The sequence below is a fragment of the Cervus elaphus genome, chromosome 30, assembly GCF_910594005.1.
Source record: "Cervus elaphus chromosome 30, mCerEla1.1, whole genome shotgun sequence".
NCBI classification, from domain to species: domain Eukaryota; kingdom Metazoa; phylum Chordata; class Mammalia; order Artiodactyla; family Cervidae; genus Cervus; species Cervus elaphus.
The window spans coordinates 26,231,611-26,252,786 of record NC_057844.1 but is presented as its reverse complement, the minus strand read 5'-3'; the positions used below and the strand labels follow the sequence as shown (position 1 = coordinate 26,252,786).

Here is a 21,176-nt window from a genome sequence, read left to right as displayed (position 1 = left end):
TAAGAGGCTTTTTAATGGGCACTTTCATTTTACTAATTTAAACTATAAGATTTTCTGTTTGGTTTATGCTTTCAAATTTATTAAACTTTTAACTCAGTAAAACTTCAGTTACTGTAGAGAAAATTTTAAGGTAACTTTAAGAAATCTTTATCAGCCATTTTCTTTTCTCATTTGTCCTTTACTCTTATAATGAGTGAAAAATATTCTAAAGTTGTTTCTTAAAATTATCCCTGTTATAATCAGGAATATAATTAGTCAAGCCTGTCTGCCTCAGAGTATGATTATTTGATCCCTAGCAGTCAAAGAAAGATGATGGAAAGGTGGACATCATATAACAGGTTATATCACAGCCCCAGCATCATTATTTGAGTGACATAAGGGAGTCACTTTAATATACTTTTATGTAACCACCTAAAATATAATTGAAATGATATCTAACTCATAGGACTGTATTTGAGGATTGTATGTGAAAAGATATGTGAAAATACTTTGTAAACTGTGAAGCACTACCTGGACATTGATTACTACTACCCCCAAACATAATTAAATGAAATATCATGGAAGAACTTCTGTTTTAATAATTTATTTCTCTGTATCATCATATCTGTGGTCAACACTGCCAAACTGAAAAATGATTTAAATGACTTCTCTTTGACTGTGAGAGAGATACACACATAAGTCTACCATAAATGGCTTGTTTTGCTGGCAAATTATTAGAACTTATGGACCATGCAGCATTTATTTATACATATAATACTCATTTATCTGTTTATTTTGGGGATAGCAAAACATTAAATACATTTTTATATTACCAGTAGTCATAAAAATGTGGTATTTTTAGTCTAATTTTCTCTTACCAGTATTTCTTAGTCTTAGACTACATATTCTTCATTTATTTCTTGCTTCAATCTGACAGGGATAACAAAGCATTCCTTTGGATCTGCTATGGTGAAAATATGCCCATAGGAAGTAGAATAGATCTCTTCAGTTTTCACTTTATTTTCTTGCTGAAACATTCCTTGCTACTGCAGAGAACTGACATGATGGGGCTGTCAAGAACCAGCAAGACAAATGTGTCTTTAACCAAAACAGCTGCAATGCTGACTTCCCTAGAAAAGGAACTCATAAAATTTATAAGAAAAAAAAAAAATGAACCCACTTTTCATCTTGATCATGTAAATGAAGGTATTTATCGTGACAATGTTGATGGCCTCTATAATAATTGCCTATTCTTTCTGAGAATCTGTTATTCCTAGTCTTTTCCTTCCCTCATTTCTGACTTCTCTCTTTGATCTAACAAGGGATATTAACAACACCCCCTCCTGGATCGCTTGAGTGGGTTGTAGAACAATATTGTCTGTTTACTGGTGCCGTGACGCCTAATTGTCTTCAGATGAGGGATGTTCAGAGTTCTTCTCCTAGGCGACTATTCTGAGGCATGATAACAAATGATCAACAAAAGGGCTGATAAATATTTCTTAAGACCATTTTCATTTCCCCCCTATAATTACTAGAAATTTTACAGAGCTGAAAATCTTAACAAACTCAAAAGCCAAATTAAAATAGAAAGAAAAGCCATACATTTTAAATTGTTGGAGTAGAAATACACATTGGGTGTTTTTACATTTAAAGAATCATTTTGGGAACAACAAGAATATTATGATCCCTAAATCTAGTAAGAGTATGGGTTCAAATGTATCTGTTAATGTGCTTCTCATCCGTAGCAATAAGGCATGCATTGAGATAATTCAATGAATACAGTTTCTATATAGAAATTAGTATCAAGAAAATTAATGATATGCATTTAATTTTCATTGGTGAATAAATCTTTTAATTTAGCTTTATCTTTTCTCCTTCTAATTACTGCAGTCCTTAGCTAGTCCATAGTCATCAATTGTCCATAGAAAAGCATAAATAATGCACTTAGTCAAAGTGAGATATATGTCATTTATGTGAGATATGCTTTTTTTCGCTCTTTGTGTTATTTTTACTGTGTGGTGTTGAGAAGTGCTAATTATTGATTTTCAGAAATTAACAGCAAATGCTTTTACAAGTGGCTAAAGTCATATTTTACACAAGGAAGAAGGGTGAAAATTGCAGCCTGCTGTTTGTAATAGAAATAGCTGAAGAGACTTCCTTATCTTCAATTAACATAGGTTTCAGTTATATTACACAGTTGTTACCTTAGCATAAATTAACAATTATTCAAAACATACTGCATGCTTTAGTTTCTTGAAGTGGGTATTACTCAAGCTAAGTACCTAACCATTTAAGTTAGATGTTTAGGACTCATTTTAAATGTTTTAACATATTGATAATGAGTCTATTTATAGCCATTTGATCTCAGTATAGTATATCTAAATTATTGTTTCCCATTTATGTCAAAGAAGAGCATTTTGTTTTGCCAAATACATGAAGTACTATTTTTAATTTGAACTTAATTTAGTGAAAGTGTATGATTTCATTTTGTAATGTTTATACCCACACCTGGTGAACCTTAGTCTTCATATCTTTCTACGTGCCAAGCAAATCCATTTCAGCTTTATTATTTTCATTATTGTCTTTCCATGATCAGACACTCCATGTGAATTTATTTTGTGTACTGAAGAAGGTCACCACCGATACTACTCTCCCTTCCCCCCACTGTCTTCTCCTCACCCTCCTTCCTCCTCCATTTCCTGAATCAGCCAGCATAGAGTTTGCTTTATGTGAATTTATTCATCAAGGGAGAATTTGGCATGGGTATTGTACTGTTGTTACCTCTTGCATATCATTAAGTATTTCTGGACTGAGTCTTCTACTATGTACTATTGAATGATCAACATCAAAGTGGGCAAAGAACCAAAAACCTGGAGGCATCCTTAAGAACTCATCTGCTAAAACTCTTGCTTCCAGGTCAATCTGAAAATTATCCAGAACAGAATGTTTTAGTTCTTTTTTTGAGGGTTAACAAGCATAGATTGAAAAAGACTCCATGGCCTCCCCCATGAAGCTTATAACAGTGTTTATCCCTCAAATATTCTAAATCCTCAATAAAAATCTTACTTGGATGTAATCACATTTTGGTCAGTCCTACTTGGAAATGAAGCAAAAGCTATTCAGCATTTTTCTTATTTACTATACCTGAATACTAATCCCAGTTGTGTCCATCAATGTTCTGTATGTATCTCAGCACATTGCCCTTTCAAAGGGATAATGACGACTCTGAAAAATGATATCCAAATGGTCAAGAAGAACAGGGAAAGAGTCTAAACATCACTAATCATTGCTGCTGCTGCTGCTGCTAAGTCGCTTCAGTCATGTCCGACTCTGTGCAACCCCGTAGACGGCAGCCCACCAAGGCTCCCCCGTCCCTGGGATTCTCCAGGCAAGAACGCTGGAGTGGGTTGCCATTTCCTTCTCCAATGCATGAAAGTGTAAAGTGAAAGTGAAGTTGCTTAGTCGTGTCCGACTCTTAGCGACCCCATGGACTGCAGCCTACCAGGCTCCTCCATCCATGGGATTTTCCAGGCAAGGGTACTGGAGTGGGGTGCCATTGCCTTCTCCGTCACTAATCATTAGGCAAATGCAAAACAGAACCGCAGTGAGGTGCCACTCCATACCCACTAGGTTGGATACTGTCAAACAAACACAAAATAGCAATGTCGGCAAGGGTGTGGAGAAACTGGAATCCTTGAGAGTACTATGAGAATGTAAAATGGTGCAGCCTCTCTGGAAAACAATATAGAGGTTCCTCAAAAAATTAAAAAGAGACTTACCATATGATCTAGCAGTTTCACTACTGATTATATATCCAGAAGAATTAAAAGCAAGATTTCAAAGAAATATATTGCATATCCATGTTCATAGCAGCATTATTCACAACAGTCAAAGTGTAGAAGCAATCCAAGGGCCCATCAGCAGGTGAACAGTTGAAAAAAGTATGCCATTTAGAATAATGGGATATTATTTGGCCTTAAAAAGGAAGGAATTTCTGAGGCATGCTGTAACAGGAATGAACCTTGAGTACATTATGCTAAGTGAAATAAGCCTGTCACAACAAGGCAAATTACTATTTGAGTCCACGTACTTAGAATAGTCAAAATCAGAGAGAGGAAAAGTAGAAGGGTGGTTTCCAGGAGCAGTGAAGTAAAAGTTGCTCAGTCCTGTCTGACTCTTTGCGACCCCATGGACTGTACAGTCCATGGAATTCTCCAGGCCAGAGTACTGGCCTGGGTAGCCTTTCCCTTCTCCAGGGGTTCATCCCAACCCAGGGATTGAACCCAGGTCTCTGACATTACAGGTGGGTTCTTTACCAACTGAGCCACAAGGGAAGCCTGAGAACACTGGAGCGGGTAGCCTATCCCTTCTCCAGCGGATCTTCCCGACCCAGGAATCGAACTGGGGTCTCCTGCATTGAGGTGGATTCTTTACCAACTGAACTATCAGGGAAGCCCTTGATATCAGGGACTTCCTTCCAGGAGCTGGGGGAAGGTGAAATGAGCAGTTGTCTGATGGATACAGAGTTTCAGTTTCTCAAGCTAAAGAGAGTTCTAGAGAATAGGCACAATAATATGAATGTGTTTAACACTACTGAACTGTACACTTAAAAATTGTTAAGATGGTAAATTTTACACTGTGAAATTTTATGTGGTAAATCTTACCACAGTTTTAACAAATTTTAAAGGGATAATCAAGAGTTTAAAAATAGTCCTATTTACAAAATTGTGGGGCAGATTAAAGTAGATAATCAAGGGAAGGTGACGCCCCCTGGGGTTAACGTCTGGTTACTGGGCTTAGGCTTGAGGGTGTAAGGGGAGGCAGCTTGTTGCCAGAACCTGGCAGGAGAAGAAGCCCTGGGAAGCGGTCACCCGGCAGAACCTGTGGCCTTAGGTAGAGAACTGCAGCACAGCCATTGCCAAACTGTGACCTGACAATGAGGGGACGTAGGATAACTGCTTCGCATTCTATCTTGTGTCCCAACTAATCAGAGGCTCAACCCCGTACCAGCGATGCGGTCCTTGGAGACCATCACCCAGGGGCAAGGATGCTGATCCAGTTCACTTCTCTGTGCCCTGAGTGAGCCGCCACTCTGGAGCAAACTTATTTAAGGCATTCAGGGTAGGACAGCCACTACCTTCTCATTAAAATACATGGATTTTTCTACCTGATTTGACTTATTTTTCAGCAGAAGAATTGAGTGAGCTTGCCACCTGTGGCACTGACCTAATGTATTTGTTTAGATGTTCCCGACAGAGCTTTTTTATCTAGAAGATACGGTGTTTTTCACGTTAATTTGTTAAGTTGATTATGTAATATCCTTATAATTCATCATTCCAAGGAGGAAGTGTAGGAATCAGCAGGAAGAGAAATCTCCAGTATATATGTGTATATATATATATGTGTGTGTATTAGCTTTATACCAAAAGAATATATATATACACACATATATGTGTATATAAAAATTTGCTGATATATATGTATATATATCAGCTTTATACCAAAAAAATAAAAGCAAACACTGAGGCAAGTAAATGAGCAAATTGGAGCCCCTTCCTCAGATATTTTATAACATAGTCTGATGGTTAAAGCAAATATGGTCCTTTTTTGCTTGATTTATCAAATATTTCCTTAAATATTCTAATACTTTTGCGAGTGTAGGCGGCCTGTAGTCCATGGGGTTGCAGAGCCCTGCAGGACTTTGTGACTGAGCATGCATGCACACATAGGCTTAGCCTTAATGCAGTTGATTGTTAAAACAAAGGAAACATCTTGGTTCTTCTGTTTTGTAGTTTCCGTGAAAAACTAGAAGCAGTTGAATATAAAATAGCATTTTAATTTTTTATATAGTTAAATGTTTATAAGGCAAGAAATAATAAAGTGCAGATATTATTTGCTTGATTTATTTTGCTCCTATTTTTCCAGCATTAAAAAGTAATGCTTTATATGATCTTGTTTTATTACAACAATAAACCAGAAGCAAAGGATTATCAGTTAAAATACATTCTGCCATTAAGTAATCTTTCTTTTTATCATTTCAGGCTTTAAGAATTCCATGTTTTTCCTATTTGATAGAGAATTGGTAGAATTGGAGGTAGAAAAGAGTGATAAAAATCACATATTTTTTTTAATTGTATTATATTTTGAAGTTGTATTTTCTGGTCAAAGGGGAAAAAAAGAATATCCACTCTCAAACATTAAAATAAAATCATTCTAAATAAGAGCTGTATACTGAGATAAGCACAACACTAAGGAAATTTTTTGAAAATCTTTTTCTGTGTTCCCAAGCTTTTACTTTTTTTCCTTAAATTTTCTGAAATTTGCTGATAATTGGTAATGTGAACATAATCTGATATTTTGCATTATGGATAGCATAGCCTATAGTACTTTACGAAATGCAGATTTTTTTGAAACCATTTAAAAGATTTTACAAACCAAGGAAAATTGATATAAAACAGGTCATTTGACAGCCTACCTTATTAGCTTCCTCCTACTATCTCTTTCATGGCACTTAGACCTGATGGCATTTCATCTGAAAGACAATACTAAATTAACAGTTGCAAAAAAAAGACAAACTTGTAAAGATTCTATCAGAGAAAAATATATCTGGGCTAAAGTCATCTGCACTGAGGTAAAGAGGAGATTAATCAGCGTGTTTATCTGATTCATAGCAGGGAAGGTGTAAGTAGATAACCACACTACACAGAGGGAAGGAGAAGCACATTTGTTCACCTGACTTTTATCTTTTCGAGTGTTTTGAATTCGCCATTAGTTTGAACACCATTCTGAACTTTGACTTTAAGTAGATAACCACACTACACAGAGGGAAGGAGAAAGCACATTTGGTCACCTGACTTTCATCTTTTCAAGTGTTTTGAATCCACCATTAATTTGAACACCGTTCTGAGCTTTGACTTAGCCATCACCACGCTTCCTTGTACCTTGGTTGTGAAGGTTTTTTTATTAACGGGCAGACGTGCCACACGCATGCACCACAGCATGTTCACTTTCTTTTCTGAGGATTTAATCCCAAACTTGGGCTTCCCTGGTGGCTCAGAGGGTAAAGCATCTGCCTGCAATGCAGGAGACCTGGGTTCGTTCCCTGGGTCAGAAAGATCCCCTGGAGAAGGAGATGGCAACCCACTCCAGTACTCTTGCCTGGGAAATTCCATGGACGGAGGAGCCTGGTAGGCTACAGTCATGGGATTGCAAAGAGTTAGACACGGATGATGAATAAATACATGTCTTAACGAATAACATTGTCTTTCTGACCCATGCAGAGCAATATATAGAGAAATAGAAATATGTTGAATTTTTTAAGATCCCATTTCTGATAATATAGAAAGAATCCAAGTTATAATTAACTTCTAGTAGTTGCTTGGATGTTTTTTACTTGATCTATTTGGGGAAATTCCATTATATGGCAAAAAAAAAAAAGTCGACATAACAAAAACTCTTTTTTTATGATGTTGACCAGCTAATTTCTACTTAACCTTCAAACCTCAGCTCTTATTCTTTTCCTGGAAGTCCCTGTCCTTACAGCCCTTCTCTCCCTCCACCATCCTCCACCTGAGTCTAATTGTTACTCCTCGGAGCTCCCTGGCCCTCTGGGCTTGCCTCACCCATGATCCTCCCTAACATGCACCTTGATGTCCTCATCTCATGTCCTCATGGGCTGAAAACTTTTGGGGGACAGTCTGCTGTCTGAGTTTGTGTGCCTTGGCGTAGAATAAACATTCAAAAGATGTTTGTTATTTCTGTGATATTGAGTTGTAAGAATAATAGTTCTGAAGTTTTTCTTGCTACTGTGCTTTTTCTCTTTTCAGGCTACCTTTTGGTTTTGCCCAAACGCCCCACCATTTCCCCACTTCTGTATTCAGACATTTTTGGAAGGACTAAATCACAGCCCTAGCCTGCAGAGAGTCACAGGCTGAGCAAACAGACACACATAAAGAATTCTGTGTTGAGTTCCATGATAAAGGGGAAGATATGCTGTGAGAATATGGAGGACATTGATTATGATTTAGAACATCTGGGGAGGATTTAAAACCCTGCCCAAGGTTAGCATGAAGGGAGGTGTTTTCTTCTGCATCAGAACAACTGTTCAATTTTTATGCTTCATAAGTTGCAGTATGGACTGTGTATATTCCCGAGCACGTGCCCATAGAAAGTACCTCCCTCCCTTTTTTTATTTTTAAAAGATTTAATATGTTTAAAGAAATGAAATAGGCAAAAATATGAGCTAGTAACAGAGAAATGAAACCATAAAAATTCATCAGTCCCCCGCCCCTTTCTGCTGTAGTTTTATTTGTATCTCTGTTCAAAGCCCAACCTGACCATGGAAAACTATTTTCTCCTCAGCATTACTTTTTAAAAAAATCAAAATCTTTGAGCATGTGAAAGTGAAGAGAATAATATAAAAATAATAATATAACAGATTTCCACTTGCCCAATAACGATTTTCAGCAGTAGTACCTCCCGTCTTGGTGAAAAAGAAGACTTTGATTACTTTCTAAGCGTGGGGGAGCCAGTCAAGAAAATCAGTAGGTGCTCACGTACCATTCAAACATTTTAATAGACTTAGGGGAGACAACATGCTTTTTCAAGATCAGAAAGATCTTATCAATTTAAACTCAAAGGGTAAGAAGTTATTGGAGGACAGGATTACATGATAGCTAAAAGATAATATTGAACTAGGAACCTTTAGGTCGTGAAAGCATGTGATGTAGATCATAGGGAAGAGAAATTCAGTTTAGTCTTAAAAGAAATAAATGTTGCATGTTGGGAACAGACTGTCTTATTGAAAAGGTAAGATTGAGTACAACTTAAAATTCACCGTGATGCCATTTGAAGCATTTAAGATATATATATGTGCATGTGTACTCTGCCTCAATCCAAAAGGATCAGTGGGAGGACCCAATAAAGCGAACTGTACAAATGATTTCTAGAAATAAAGTCAGTTTCATAACATTTTCTAATATAATTTTAATAGTTCCCCTTCAGGAAAAAAATGAAAGTCAAGCAAAGCATGTTTATTGATTCACTCCTTCTGTGAACATTTAAAAACTACCTACTCAAATGCAGGGCACTGATCTAGGGATTTAAATGTGTTTGATTTTACTTCTGTCTCTTTCCCCACTCTCTGGTCTTCTATCTGGAGAAGTAAAAACACAAGTAATAGTAGATATCATTATATTTAGTTTGTAATGTATTAAGCTAGGTATTGGGCATTTTCTAACCAAGGAAGCTTAACAATACAATTCCTACTTTTTTTTTTTCAAATAATTCTCAGAATTTATTATTAGTAATGTGAACCTGACCAGAAATAGTCTCTCCCCATTTCTAATCATAAATCTTGCTTTGGGAGATGAAGTATGATGGTGTCTATATTAGCACAATTTAGTTGGTAGTCACAGTTCTCATGTGAGTGGACACCATGCAAATAAATGTATACATTAAAATTGGACAGTACTTAAAGAGGTTTAGTAATTCATCCTGTTGCTTCTGCAAATAAAGAGCCAAAGCCCCATTTATGCACTTGCTAAAATATGGCAGATAATGATGCATTCATGTTTAATATTGCTAATAAATTTGAAAATTCACACTTTTATTGATAAACATTTTCTTGAAATGCAGTCCGGGAGGACAGATTGCTAAATCTAAAGACTTTATAAATGAGAATTGAAGACACTGATACGATTAGTGGCAGGGTTTGGGCAAGAGCCATCTACCAACTTACCTGACTCCCAAGCATTCAGCAATGACTTTCGTATTTCACTTTTATGTGCCACCAAACTGCACACAATTTTAGGGGAAAAATTAACATGGTAACAGTAATAATCATAGTAAATATTGTGCTTCTCCTTATTGACTTAAATTACATACTTACAATATTTCAGAAAAATATTTCTCTTAGTCTGGTTAAATATATTGCAGTTTTTGGCTGTAGAATTTATGTATGGAAGAAATACTTAAATCTCTTTTAAGATTTTCTCTTTGATGTACGCACCAAAAAGGCATATTATACACTTCAGACAGTTTGAGATCTAGAAATATTCATTGAAAATCACAAAGGCTCATTAATATTTCCATCTGCATTGGTTTTAATGACATATTGCATAGGTCAGGATACCCCAAGAATTATTTCCTCTTTGGGTTAGTTCTCTCTAAAATTTCAGAAGACTTTTGAGAGGAATGAATTCATAGCTTACAAATAATATTTCAGAATATATCTTAGAATAGCACAGCACACTAAACTGTATTTTTTGTAGTGAAAGTTTTGCTGTATTTGATTACTATACAGAAGTCTTAATGTTCTTTCTACTTATTACCCTCTGAATTGATTAGAACACATGCTTATTTGAATATTATCTTGTATCCTTAGTGGACTTTATGTTTCATTCTTTTTTTTCCCCATTAAGATTCCAGAAGCTTATTTCATTAGAGATCCCCATACGTTCCTTCTTACAAAGGACTTTATTAAGGTATTTGTGTTGTATTTAGTGTTCAGAGTGTTCTCTGGTCTCTAGCTGCTTGCATGTACTCACAGGATAACATTTCCACATTTAACCCCAGCTTCTAAATAAGAATAGTGACTTAACGGAAGCATGTTTGGAAGGAGAAGCAGAGCTTGTCTACAAAATACTAACACTTGGATGATTCTGCACCCTGGGAGAAGAGCACCCGGCGAATTTTCTAGACTTTTTTCATGGCTGACTTGGGATACACTTTACGTTGTCAGAGTGTGTTGACCTCTCTCGTTGATGCATACTGATTGTGACAATCACTCTCCTTCCCCTGCAGGCCATGGAGGCACAGATACAGAACTTTGGACAAACGCCATCTCAGTTGCTTATTGAGCCACATCCGCCTCGGAGCTCTGCCATGCACCTGGTAAGACGTGGCAGCTTGCGGAACATTTCTGTCTTTCTTTGTACCTGAGTAGAGTTCAAATAAAATAGTGATTTTTTTTTTAGCAGCATTTTAAAGCTTCTCGATGTATTGACTTAACTCTTCAGCCTCAAGATATACTGATTACCTAGAAAGAAACAGAAAAAGGAGTCTAGTTCTTACCTTTAAGTTTGGCTTCAGCTAGCCCAATTTTGGATTCACAAAAATAGCCGCCCTCTCTGTTAGGAGTTGGCTCATATATATAAACTCCTTCATACACATACAGGCTTATAGACATACACAGGCACCAAAATTAGGTTACACTTATAAATTAGAATGAAAAATATAATAGAAACACAATCTAAAGGTAGCAGGTTTGATCTTTGGGGGCAAAGTGTGGTAGGGGAAGTAGTTCATTTTAAGAAAAGGAAAGAAATATAGAGATAATATACAACCTCTGCATGGCAGCAGTCAAGAAAGTAGATTAAAAATAAGGACCTCAGAACCAGATTTGGGTCAAGCACCATGTCTGCCATGAACTAATGAATGAATTGGGCAGGGTATTTAAGTTCTTTGTTTACATTTCAGCATGTGTAGCCTGAGGGTAACAAATCGCACCAGCCCTGAAAATGTAATGACTCAGTACTGTATGTAGCACTTAGACTACACACCCTGGCATACAGGTACTCAGTAAATGTTAGCTGGCGTCATATTCTCAGTCTGCGAGGGAAGAAGTAATATTCTTTTCATTTCAATCTGCATCTTTTAAGATCCATTTTCATAAGAATACGGCCTCTTTTCAGTTTTTAGCAGTTAACATTTCCCTCTTTATTTAATTTGAAGGTAAAAATTTTTCTAAGAAATTACTTTAGAACTTACTTTGTCACTGTGATTTTCCACTAAGTTTTTACTGAGAAAAAAAAATGCTTGACAGCAAAAATATATTTGCAGAATGAATTACAGTTCATCAATTTTTCTAGATAATTGTCAAGGGACCAGATATCCTCATACTGGAGTAAAGTGCCCTAGAACACGGTCCACACTAAACGTGTAAACAAATGTACAAGTTGTTATTGTGTGATAGAAGTATTGTTCGTACCTTTCATTTATCCTGTCAACTACTTTACACATTTGAATCTAGCCCCTTCTGTGTGCCTAAGCATTGGCAGTACAGAGACAATACGTCCTATACACCTTCGAAGGGTTGATAGTCCATCACCTACTGAAACATAAATAAATGTGGATGTTTGAAAACATTTCTTTTCCTCTACAATAACTCAGCTGAACAGTTTCACTGTTTAGTCACTAATGAATTCTGCTGCTTGAGGTGGGTCCTCACATGCAGCCAAGCAGAGAGGCTTTCACCACGCGTGCTGTCCCCATCCCACACCCAGGCGCAGCGTAGACGTGGAGCCTGCAGACCTGAGAGGAAGCATTTTTACCAAACTGTCCAAAAGAGTCTCTCTCACACTTTGTTTTATGAAATGCTTTGGCAGAAGAGTTTTATCCCCATGTTGGTTTTCTCTGTTTAATAATAATAATAGTAAAAAATATTTATCCTGGAGAAATGCCCAGTCAGAACTCATTACTTTCCTAGGGGAAATTGTTAGAGGCTAAACTGGCATGGAACTGTTTATAAAGAAAATCAGCTTTTTAAGTTTATGTAGCAGAGAATTCACACACACACATACACACACACACGTCTATATAAAATAGTGAACAATTAGAAAACATTCATGAAAGCTAAATAGTGGTTATTTCCAACATTCTTATCTGTCTTTTATGTAATAATGTGTATAGTATTTTGCAACCCACTCCAGTATTCTTGCCTGGGAAATCCCATGGACAGAGGAGCCTTACAGACTACATTCCATGGGTTGGCAAAGAGTCAGATATATCTTAGCGACTAAACCACCACCACCATACTACTTACTGGTAATACTGGTAGTGTCTACTTTCTATCACGTCATATACTAGATGTTTGAGAAACAAAGATTAAAAAAGCAAAGAGAGTGTTGTCTCTCAGGAAGCTCACCATCGAGCAGAGGAAGGAGCCTAAACCACGGTCATCAGAGACACAGCAGAAGCATGCACACGGAGCACGGACAAGGGAGGCTCTGATATTTTAATTATTGAGACTGTAGCCGTGCCCCCAGATCAGCCAGGTGAAAAATGAAAGAATGGCTTCACTTCATATTCACATACACAGTGATGGTAACTGGCTTGACTGATGTTTCCACCACAGTGATGTTGTAACTGCACTGAAAAATTACACTGCATCATGTGGACATATCGCTAAGCTAACTTCTTAAATCATCTGGAAATGTGTTAGTCACTCAGTCGTGTCCAACTCTGCGACCCTGTGAACTGTAGTCCACCAGGCTCCTCTGTCCATGGGATTCTCCAGGCAAGAATACTGGAGTGGGCTGCCATGTCCTTCTCCAGGGGATCTTCCCAACCCAGGGATCAAACCTGGGTCTCCTGCATTGCAGGCAGAGTCTTTCCATCCGAGCCACCAGGGAAGCCCTCTCCCATCGTCTGGCAGCACCTAAATTGCAGCTGGTTATTAATCATTGGGGGTCCTCTCTCAGCAACTGTGCGGAGTGCCTGCTCATTTGGCTGTGCCCTCCTCACAGACAAGAGTGCCAGCCGCTCTGCGGTCTGCTTGTGCTCACGCTAGCCTGTTTTAATCTCACTCTCCCCCACGCTGTCACTAACTGTGTTATTCCTTTTGTTTCCTTTGCTCTCCTCCCTTTCTATTCAACAGTGTTTCCTTCCACAGAGTCCACTCATGTTTAAAGATCAGATGCAGCAGGATGTGATCATGGTGCTGAAGTTTCCGTCAAACTCCCCAGTGACGCACGTGGCGGCCAACACGCTCCCCCACCTGACCGTCCCCGCGGTGGTGACGGTAACCTGCAGCAGGCTGTTTGCGGTGAACCGGTGGCACAACACAGTAGGTGCGTGGGCCTGAGGGGGTCGCTTCCTAGCGGGGCCTTAAAGCTGGGGTTCAGGTGAGTGTGCGGAGGGCTAGTGCGTGTGCCCCGTGAGCTCCAGGAAGAGCAGAGTAAATGACTGCCAGACCTCACTCATTAACGCGTCTGTCTACTTCACTGCTGCCGTGGTTTAGTGCCACATGCAATGCTTGTTGTTTAGTCACTCAGTCACGTCCAACTCTTGTGACCCCATAGATGGTAATCCACCAGGCTCCTCTGTCCATGGGATTTCCCAGGCAAGAACACTGAAATGGGTTGCCATGTCCTCCTCCAGGGGATCTTCCCGACCCAGGGATCGAACCCTTGTGTCTGCACTGACAGGCAGATTCTTTCCCACTGAGCCACAGGGAAGCTCACAGAGTGCTTGGCTAATGGTTCAGTATCTAATAAGTATTTGATTAATTGAAGCAGTTCTACTAATAATTCAGGTCCTCCCACCCTGCTCCTGGGAGGGGAAAAAAAAAGACAAATTGTATCCCATACTAAACAAAAACAACTTTGAATCTAGGTGGTTTCAAATCCTTTTTCTCCCACTTGATTAACTCATTTAGGAAATATCTGAATGACCACTTTGTGTCAAGTGGTCCTGGGCACTGGGAGTAGCAGCAGTGGACAAGGCAAGTAGCATCCCTCTCTTTGTGGAGCTTTGAGTCCGAGAGAAGACAGAATCTAAATTGTTGAGTTATTTCATGTGTGTTTTCTCCACACTCATTCCTGAAGGTTCCAGCTAGTACATCTTGAAGTGATATAATTCTGTCATGAAAATTCGACAAATTGATACTTATCCAGCCAGGACAGCAGTGGATGGGACTAAATGATTTAGTTGGCCCAGTTCATTACTTATGATCTCCCTAGAAGCCTCAAGATCCCCACTGTCTCTAAGTCTGAATGGCTGAGCCACACCAAGTTCACCTGAATCTTAATTCTACTGACTTCTGCATCACTCTGGAAAACCAGATTACTTTTAGCTTTATCTCCTAAGAATTTCTGAATACCTGTTTTATGGTTATTGGTAATACTTTCAACATGAAGTAGAATGACTTCCATTCACTCAGAAATACAAAGAAGACATCTCTTAAAAATACCTGGGGTTGGCTAAAAAGTTTGTTCAGGTTTTTCCATAATACTTTACAGAAAAACCTGAATGAACTTTCAGACCAACCCAAATATGACTTTATTATTCACAGGAGTCTTAGCCTCTAGAAATATTTTGCACTGAGAGAAAGCTATGAAGATTTGATTTTTATTTTCTTTAGAGTTGTTCTAAAGTTTATATGTTACCCCATGTAAGAAATTATGACTAAAGAACTCAATCAAGCTCTATCTATTAATCCTCTGAAAGTAGCTTTTAGTTAAGATTTTAGGTGTGGCTCAACTGTATACCTTCAGTTGGCTCGTCATCTTGTGAAAGAAGCTGGAAAGGATGGGAGTCCCGTCCTCTCTGCCTTGACCCAGGTCGGCCCATGCCCACACCCATTCCTACATGTAGACATAACCTTTTCTTAGATTTCAGCTCTCTGATGGATTCCAGAAATGTTATAGTCTTCTATTTTATCCAGCTTTTTCTGTTGTTAGGATAACAACACTCTTCCTCGCTTTCTCCATCTTAAGTGGAAACCAACAGTCCCTGTTGTAATGCTTTTTTTAAGATTTGTCTTCAAAAACATGTAGTGTGACTGAATGATTCTTACAGTAATTTGCCAAATAATTTTTATGAAAATATATATATTGTATAATTGTTATAAAACACTGCTTATTAGGAAATTCCTCTGTTCTGAGAACTTTATGGTCATTTTCTCTTTTAATTAATCTTTAGGCCTCAGAGGAGCTCCAGGTTACTCCTTGGACCAAGCCCATCATCTTCCCATTGAAATGGATCCACTAATTGGTATGTTAACAACAAAAAATGCATTTTCATAAATGCAGCCTATCCACAGATTCCTATGTGGTTATTTATCACAAATGACAGTTGAATGATACTTTTTCTGTCACAACTTAATGTACAAATAATGTCAAATTGCCATCAAGGAGCTGTGCAAATCATAATATGTCATCTAAGAACTTTTTGATATTAAAATAATGATTTGTGGTATTTTCTTGGTATTTCCAGAGGTCATTTAGGTTGGTTCTAAACAAGGCATATAATCCAAACCGTGCTTTCTTTCAGCCACAACTCTTCTTTAACAACTTTATATTATTTCAAATATATAAGGACTCAAAGCTATTATTAAGAAAGTTGATACTAAAGAATAACTTTTCTGGAAATCTCCATTCAATAGAGCTTAGCATTTTTTTTTTTAATTTAAGATTTCATATGAATTGGCAAACTCAGAAGCTATAACTATTTGTAGCAGTATTCAAAATATTTTTAAATAATCACATACACATTTATTAGCTGTGTGATGCAGAACAAGTGCCTTAATCTTTCCGGGCCTCAGTTTCATATCTGTAAGATGGTTCCTAATAATGTTTGTTCTCCCTATCCTCATGGGATCATATGAGAGCTAAATAAAGAAAAAAATCGAATATGGTATGAAAAATTATAAAACCATAAACAATTTATGGTATTTTTTCTTTAGATTAATTCAGCCTTCATCTTTGAACACAGAAATAAGATGCAAGGCAGCCATTTAGGTTAGTTACCTATACTCCTACACAGAACAGCACTTATATTTCTCTCGGAGAATATATGCTTAGGACAAGGAATATTTTTCAAGTGGAGTCTAGGTTCTAGCTGTTTCTCTGCTAAAAAAAATAGCAACAGTTTCACGTACAGCTAGAGTGTAACCGTGGAAGATTAATAGCTGTATGCTAATTAATCAGGCACCAACTACATAATTTTCAAGTGACTCAGACCTTTGATTTTCTTTTCCTTTGCTGTTTTTTTAAACTTTTTTTTTTTTACTTTTTGCCTCCTCTAGTAATTATTATTATAGTGTCAGTCGATGTCCACAAATAGTAACACTTAGATTTAATTGGTGTTAGGAAGTGATGGTGATCTTCTACATCTGCATTTTCTGTTTAAGAATTCAGCCCAGGGATTTGGCCTGAAAGGACGGTGTGGAGTAAGGGACAGGCTGGCATGCAGACAGGCACTGGGGAAATCACAGGGCATCTCTGAGTTCCTGACTTTATTCACATTCAGTCCCAGTGCTGCCCATGACTCTCTGCCTGTCTCTTTCTTCCCCAGCGCCTCTCCCATCTTTCTCATTCCCCTCCTCCCCTGCCAGCCCATTCTGGAAAGGCTTCTGTTTGTTGACAATCCAGGTCTTTAAAGCTGCTGACCTAAAGCTCCCTGAGGGGCCACCTACATAACAACACCCCTCGCACAAATCCGTACTTTCTTCTTTTCCCATGAATCATAAAGGCCATCAGAAAATGACAGGTGGGGGCAAATATGAAAACATTTTTTCTTTATGTAACATACTTCATACAATATTTATTTCTTATTATTATTGAACTTGTTGGACAATAATGAACTTGTGCAGGGTGAATATCTATTGAATTAAGTGCATATAAATATTTTTATTATGTTGTAAATTCCCATCTTGAATTCCTAATATCAGTGGAAGAACTACTTAAATTTCCAACAATTTTTTAAATATATAATATGGTTCATAAATAATCATTGTTACTAAAGAGTTTATATTCCTCATGGGGAAATGCTAAAATCTTAATCATATAGCATTAGAACCCATTTCTAGATAAATGAAGCATAAAATTATTCCTTCTGTAAGTGCTTGGTGAAACTCTTTGTAGAATCTCTCTTTAAATTCCTGTATCTGTTTTATGTTTAGCCAATAACTCTGGTGTGAATAAACGACAGATCACAGACCTCGTTGACCAGAGCATACAAATCAACGCACATTGTTTTGTGGTCACGGCAGATAATCGCTATATTCTTATCTGTGGATTCTGGGATAAGAGCTTCAGAGTTTATTCTACAGAAACAGGTAAACTGAACTATGAAATACCTTATCCTCATCAGAATGCCTATTGTTTCACCTAAAGTTTCATATGAAGTCATACTTCTTAATGTAGGCATCTTCATCTTGATGCCAAGATTCCAATTAAATGTCCACATTGTAAGTAATTGACTGCTTCTAATTTCATCCATTCTGAACTTTAGCATGAGTTGAGCCCTGAGTTCATGGGACAAAAGGGACTACTGTCCCCCTCCCCCAAATCAAATCCAGTAAAAGGCCTTAAAGCTCCCCTTAGTCTGGCCTAGCCCAAGGGGAAAAAAATCATGATTGTGTTATTTTATAAGTTCTTTCCTTAAAAAAAACGCCGAAGTGACGTTCTTGTATCATTTTTTCAGAAGGGATTCAAGAACCTAAATCTGTAGCTAGATTTGAATTACCTTGTAAGTTTACAGGTCTATAGAGTCACTTTCCACAAATCTAGTAAAATAAAGTTAAGCTTACTACCGTTTAAAGAAAGATAGCCGTTGGATTCGACATGCCATTTCTGTGTTGCAGGGAAGCTAACTCAGATTGTATTTGGCCACTGGGACGTGGTGACGTGCTTGGCCAGGTCTGAGTCGTACATCGGCGGGGACTGCTACATCGTGTCTGGGTCTCGCGATGCCACCCTGCTGCTCTGGTACTGGAGCGGCCGGCACCACATCATAGGGGACAACCCGAACAGCAGTGAGTATCGGTCCGGAATCGTCCCATCAGACTGTAAATTCCTTTAATTTCCCTAATAACTTTTGCTGGGATTGTAAGGATTTTAAAATACGAAAGCTTAAAAAGCATTGGAATATAGCTGTATTCAGAGTGTAAAAAGAGAGCAACCACTGTAACCTTCAGCCTGAGGAAACTCCCAGATCCCCTCACAGTGACCCTCTGCCCAGCTGCCCTTCCCCAGTCTCCAGATGTCCCCATCCTTTCGGAATTTCCTTCCATGTCACCTGGTCCTCTCAACTTCCTGTGATTTCTCTCAACTGAATGTATTCTCTCCCTTCTCTGAAATTCCATACACTTTATTCGTGCCTCCTGAGGACACCTACTGCTTTCTACGAGGGGTATAGTAAGTATCTGTATTTATTTGACGATGATTGAGCACCCCCTCAGGTTAGGCATGGAGGGGAGCGAAAGCTGAATAAGATGATTTCTTTGTTTAGGGTGATTCCTGACTGTTTTTTATTCAACAGTGCTCCCAGAAATATTCCATAGGAAAAAAAAAAAAGAGGTACTCCAGAGTAAAATAAATTTTAGAAAACACAGCTTATACACTCTTATTCTCTATGTAAGCTCTGAAAGACTCACACAAATACGTCTGTTGATGTTTGCATAAACCAGAGTTTCTCAAGGGCTTCCCAGCTGGTGCAGTGGTAAAGAATCCAACGCAGGAGACACAGGTTTGATCCCTGAGTTGGGAAGATTCCGCTGGAGAAGGAAATAGCAACCTCACTCCAGTATTCTTGCCTGGAGAATCCCATGGACAGAGGAGTCTGGTGGACTGCAGTCCATGGGGTTGCGAAGAGTCTCACACGACTGAGCACACACATGCACACGTGGTTTCTCAAACATGTTTTCCGAGGAACCTTTTGCTCATGAAAGAGCAGTTACTATTCCTGCGAACTGTTGTTCTGAGGAAGCTCTGACGCGCACCATGAGACCCTCTCTTTGCACTGAAGGTTCTGATTCCTGGCATAGTTGCACACATTATAGGTTTTCAATAAATGCTGTTAAATGACTGAGGAACTAGATAACAGATTTCCTAGAAATAATTACTGTTTTTAACTACCAAGCTTGTATCTCCTGTAAAATAGAGAATGATTTCTGTAAACTGTTAATAATGGCAAGTACCTAAACTAGCGTTATTCCAATTATAATTCATACATTGGTCACAATTTTAGCAGTACTCTGAAAACATGAGTTTGGGACTATTTATGATGAAACAGAGCTAAGAATTTCCCAAGAATACTATGTACCTCCCCTGAAATACTGTAGAGAAAAAGAAATGTACAGGAGACCAAGGTATAACTGTGAGAGAGCAGGGCATGGAAATGTTCATATGTATATGTAGGTAGTGAGAGATTGAAAGACCAGGTGATTTAGATGACCCGGTGATTTATTCTTGTCGCCCATAGCTAGAGGTGAAGAAAAGTAGATGAAAAAACTAAAAGTGTATTATGAAGTTGTGTCTCTGAGTGTAGATACTGAATAAGAGAAACTACGTGTAATTATACATTTTAGCCTCTGCTCCAAGTTGTGAGATATTGGTTTGAGGAAAACAATTGCTTGATTTCCAACCAGCACAACTAATCAGCCACCAATTCTACAGTATACAGAACATCATATGCCAACTGCTAATAAGTTATTTACTCTTTTTAAAACTGTATCCCTAAAAAAAAAAAAGAGCTTTGTTTTTAACAGGATTCTTGTGTGTGTGTGTGTAAAATATATTTGACCTACTTTACTATTATACTTTATTATTCTTAATCATGGTGCATTATCACATATATTTTGTCTAAGTGTATTTTTACATATTTCCAACCTTCCTTTTTTGAGACTAGTGTAGCATTCATTACAAGAGAAGTTGAATTGAGCACCAGAGCTGTGTGGTATCTTCCATCTATTATTGACACAAATTAGAAGTTATTAGATATAAAAAACTTTATAAAGGAGCAGAATAGTGTTTTAAATCCAACTAATTCACATCTTCAAAATGAAGCTCAGAAATGATGAAAATTATGTTTCCAAAAACAATTCATTTCTTAAAAACTACCATCTGGTAGTAGAGAAGATAATATAATGTCCTGCTATGAGATAAAAATGTTGAATTATAGTAATCATCTGTTAACTACTTTATTTTCTAATTATCTTCTAAACGAAATGATGGTTGACAATTGATTGTATCTTTGCTCCATCACTTAGCAAGAAGAGTGAAATGTAGTATTATTTAGAGTATTCAAAGTTCCTATGGTAGGAGCTGTGTAATAGGAATGTTTATGTTAATTCTTAAGAACAAAACTGTGACTGATAGATTTGTTAAAATGTAGCATTTTATTTAAGCTTTAAATAAAGACAGGATTATCCCTAAGAAATCATTGCATAATATTACCCATACAGTATTGTCTCCATTTGTGGGGATATATATTTTTTGATTAAAAACTGTCATCATCATTATAAACCTAAAGGACTTTCATAAAACCCACCCTGCCAAGACTTTCCTAGACATTTAATGTGAGCCTATATCGCATGGTTCCATTGTATTTGTTATCCTTAACATAAAAGGGAAGAAATGCTCTTCTAGATTAAACAGGATGAATTGCTAAAGTATTGGCCAAGCAGCAAGCAT

The 21,176-nt window shown here is 37.7% G+C and overlaps 1 protein-coding gene across 10 annotated transcripts in view; it reads left to right on the top strand.

Annotated features, from left to right (window-relative positions):
- Positions 1 to 21,176, top strand: part of NBEA (neurobeachin) — a 646,246-nt gene that overhangs the window by 609,993 nt on the left and 15,077 nt on the right. For 5 of the 10 annotated variants that reach the window (XM_043891765.1, XM_043891760.1, XM_043891762.1 and 2 more), the window contains 6 exons: positions 10,401 to 10,463; positions 10,783 to 10,872; positions 13,637 to 13,829; positions 15,682 to 15,753; positions 17,663 to 17,818; positions 18,347 to 18,517. In XM_043891765.1, the coding sequence (XP_043747700.1) occupies positions 10,401 to 10,463; positions 10,783 to 10,872; positions 13,637 to 13,829; positions 15,682 to 15,753; positions 17,663 to 17,818; positions 18,347 to 18,517 (745 nt within the window). The remainder of the gene's footprint in view (positions 1 to 10,400; positions 10,464 to 10,782; positions 10,873 to 13,636; positions 13,830 to 15,681; positions 15,754 to 17,662; positions 17,819 to 18,346; positions 18,518 to 21,176) is intronic. The other 5 variants (XM_043891767.1, XM_043891764.1, XM_043891768.1 and 2 more) reach the window with 3 other exon arrangements.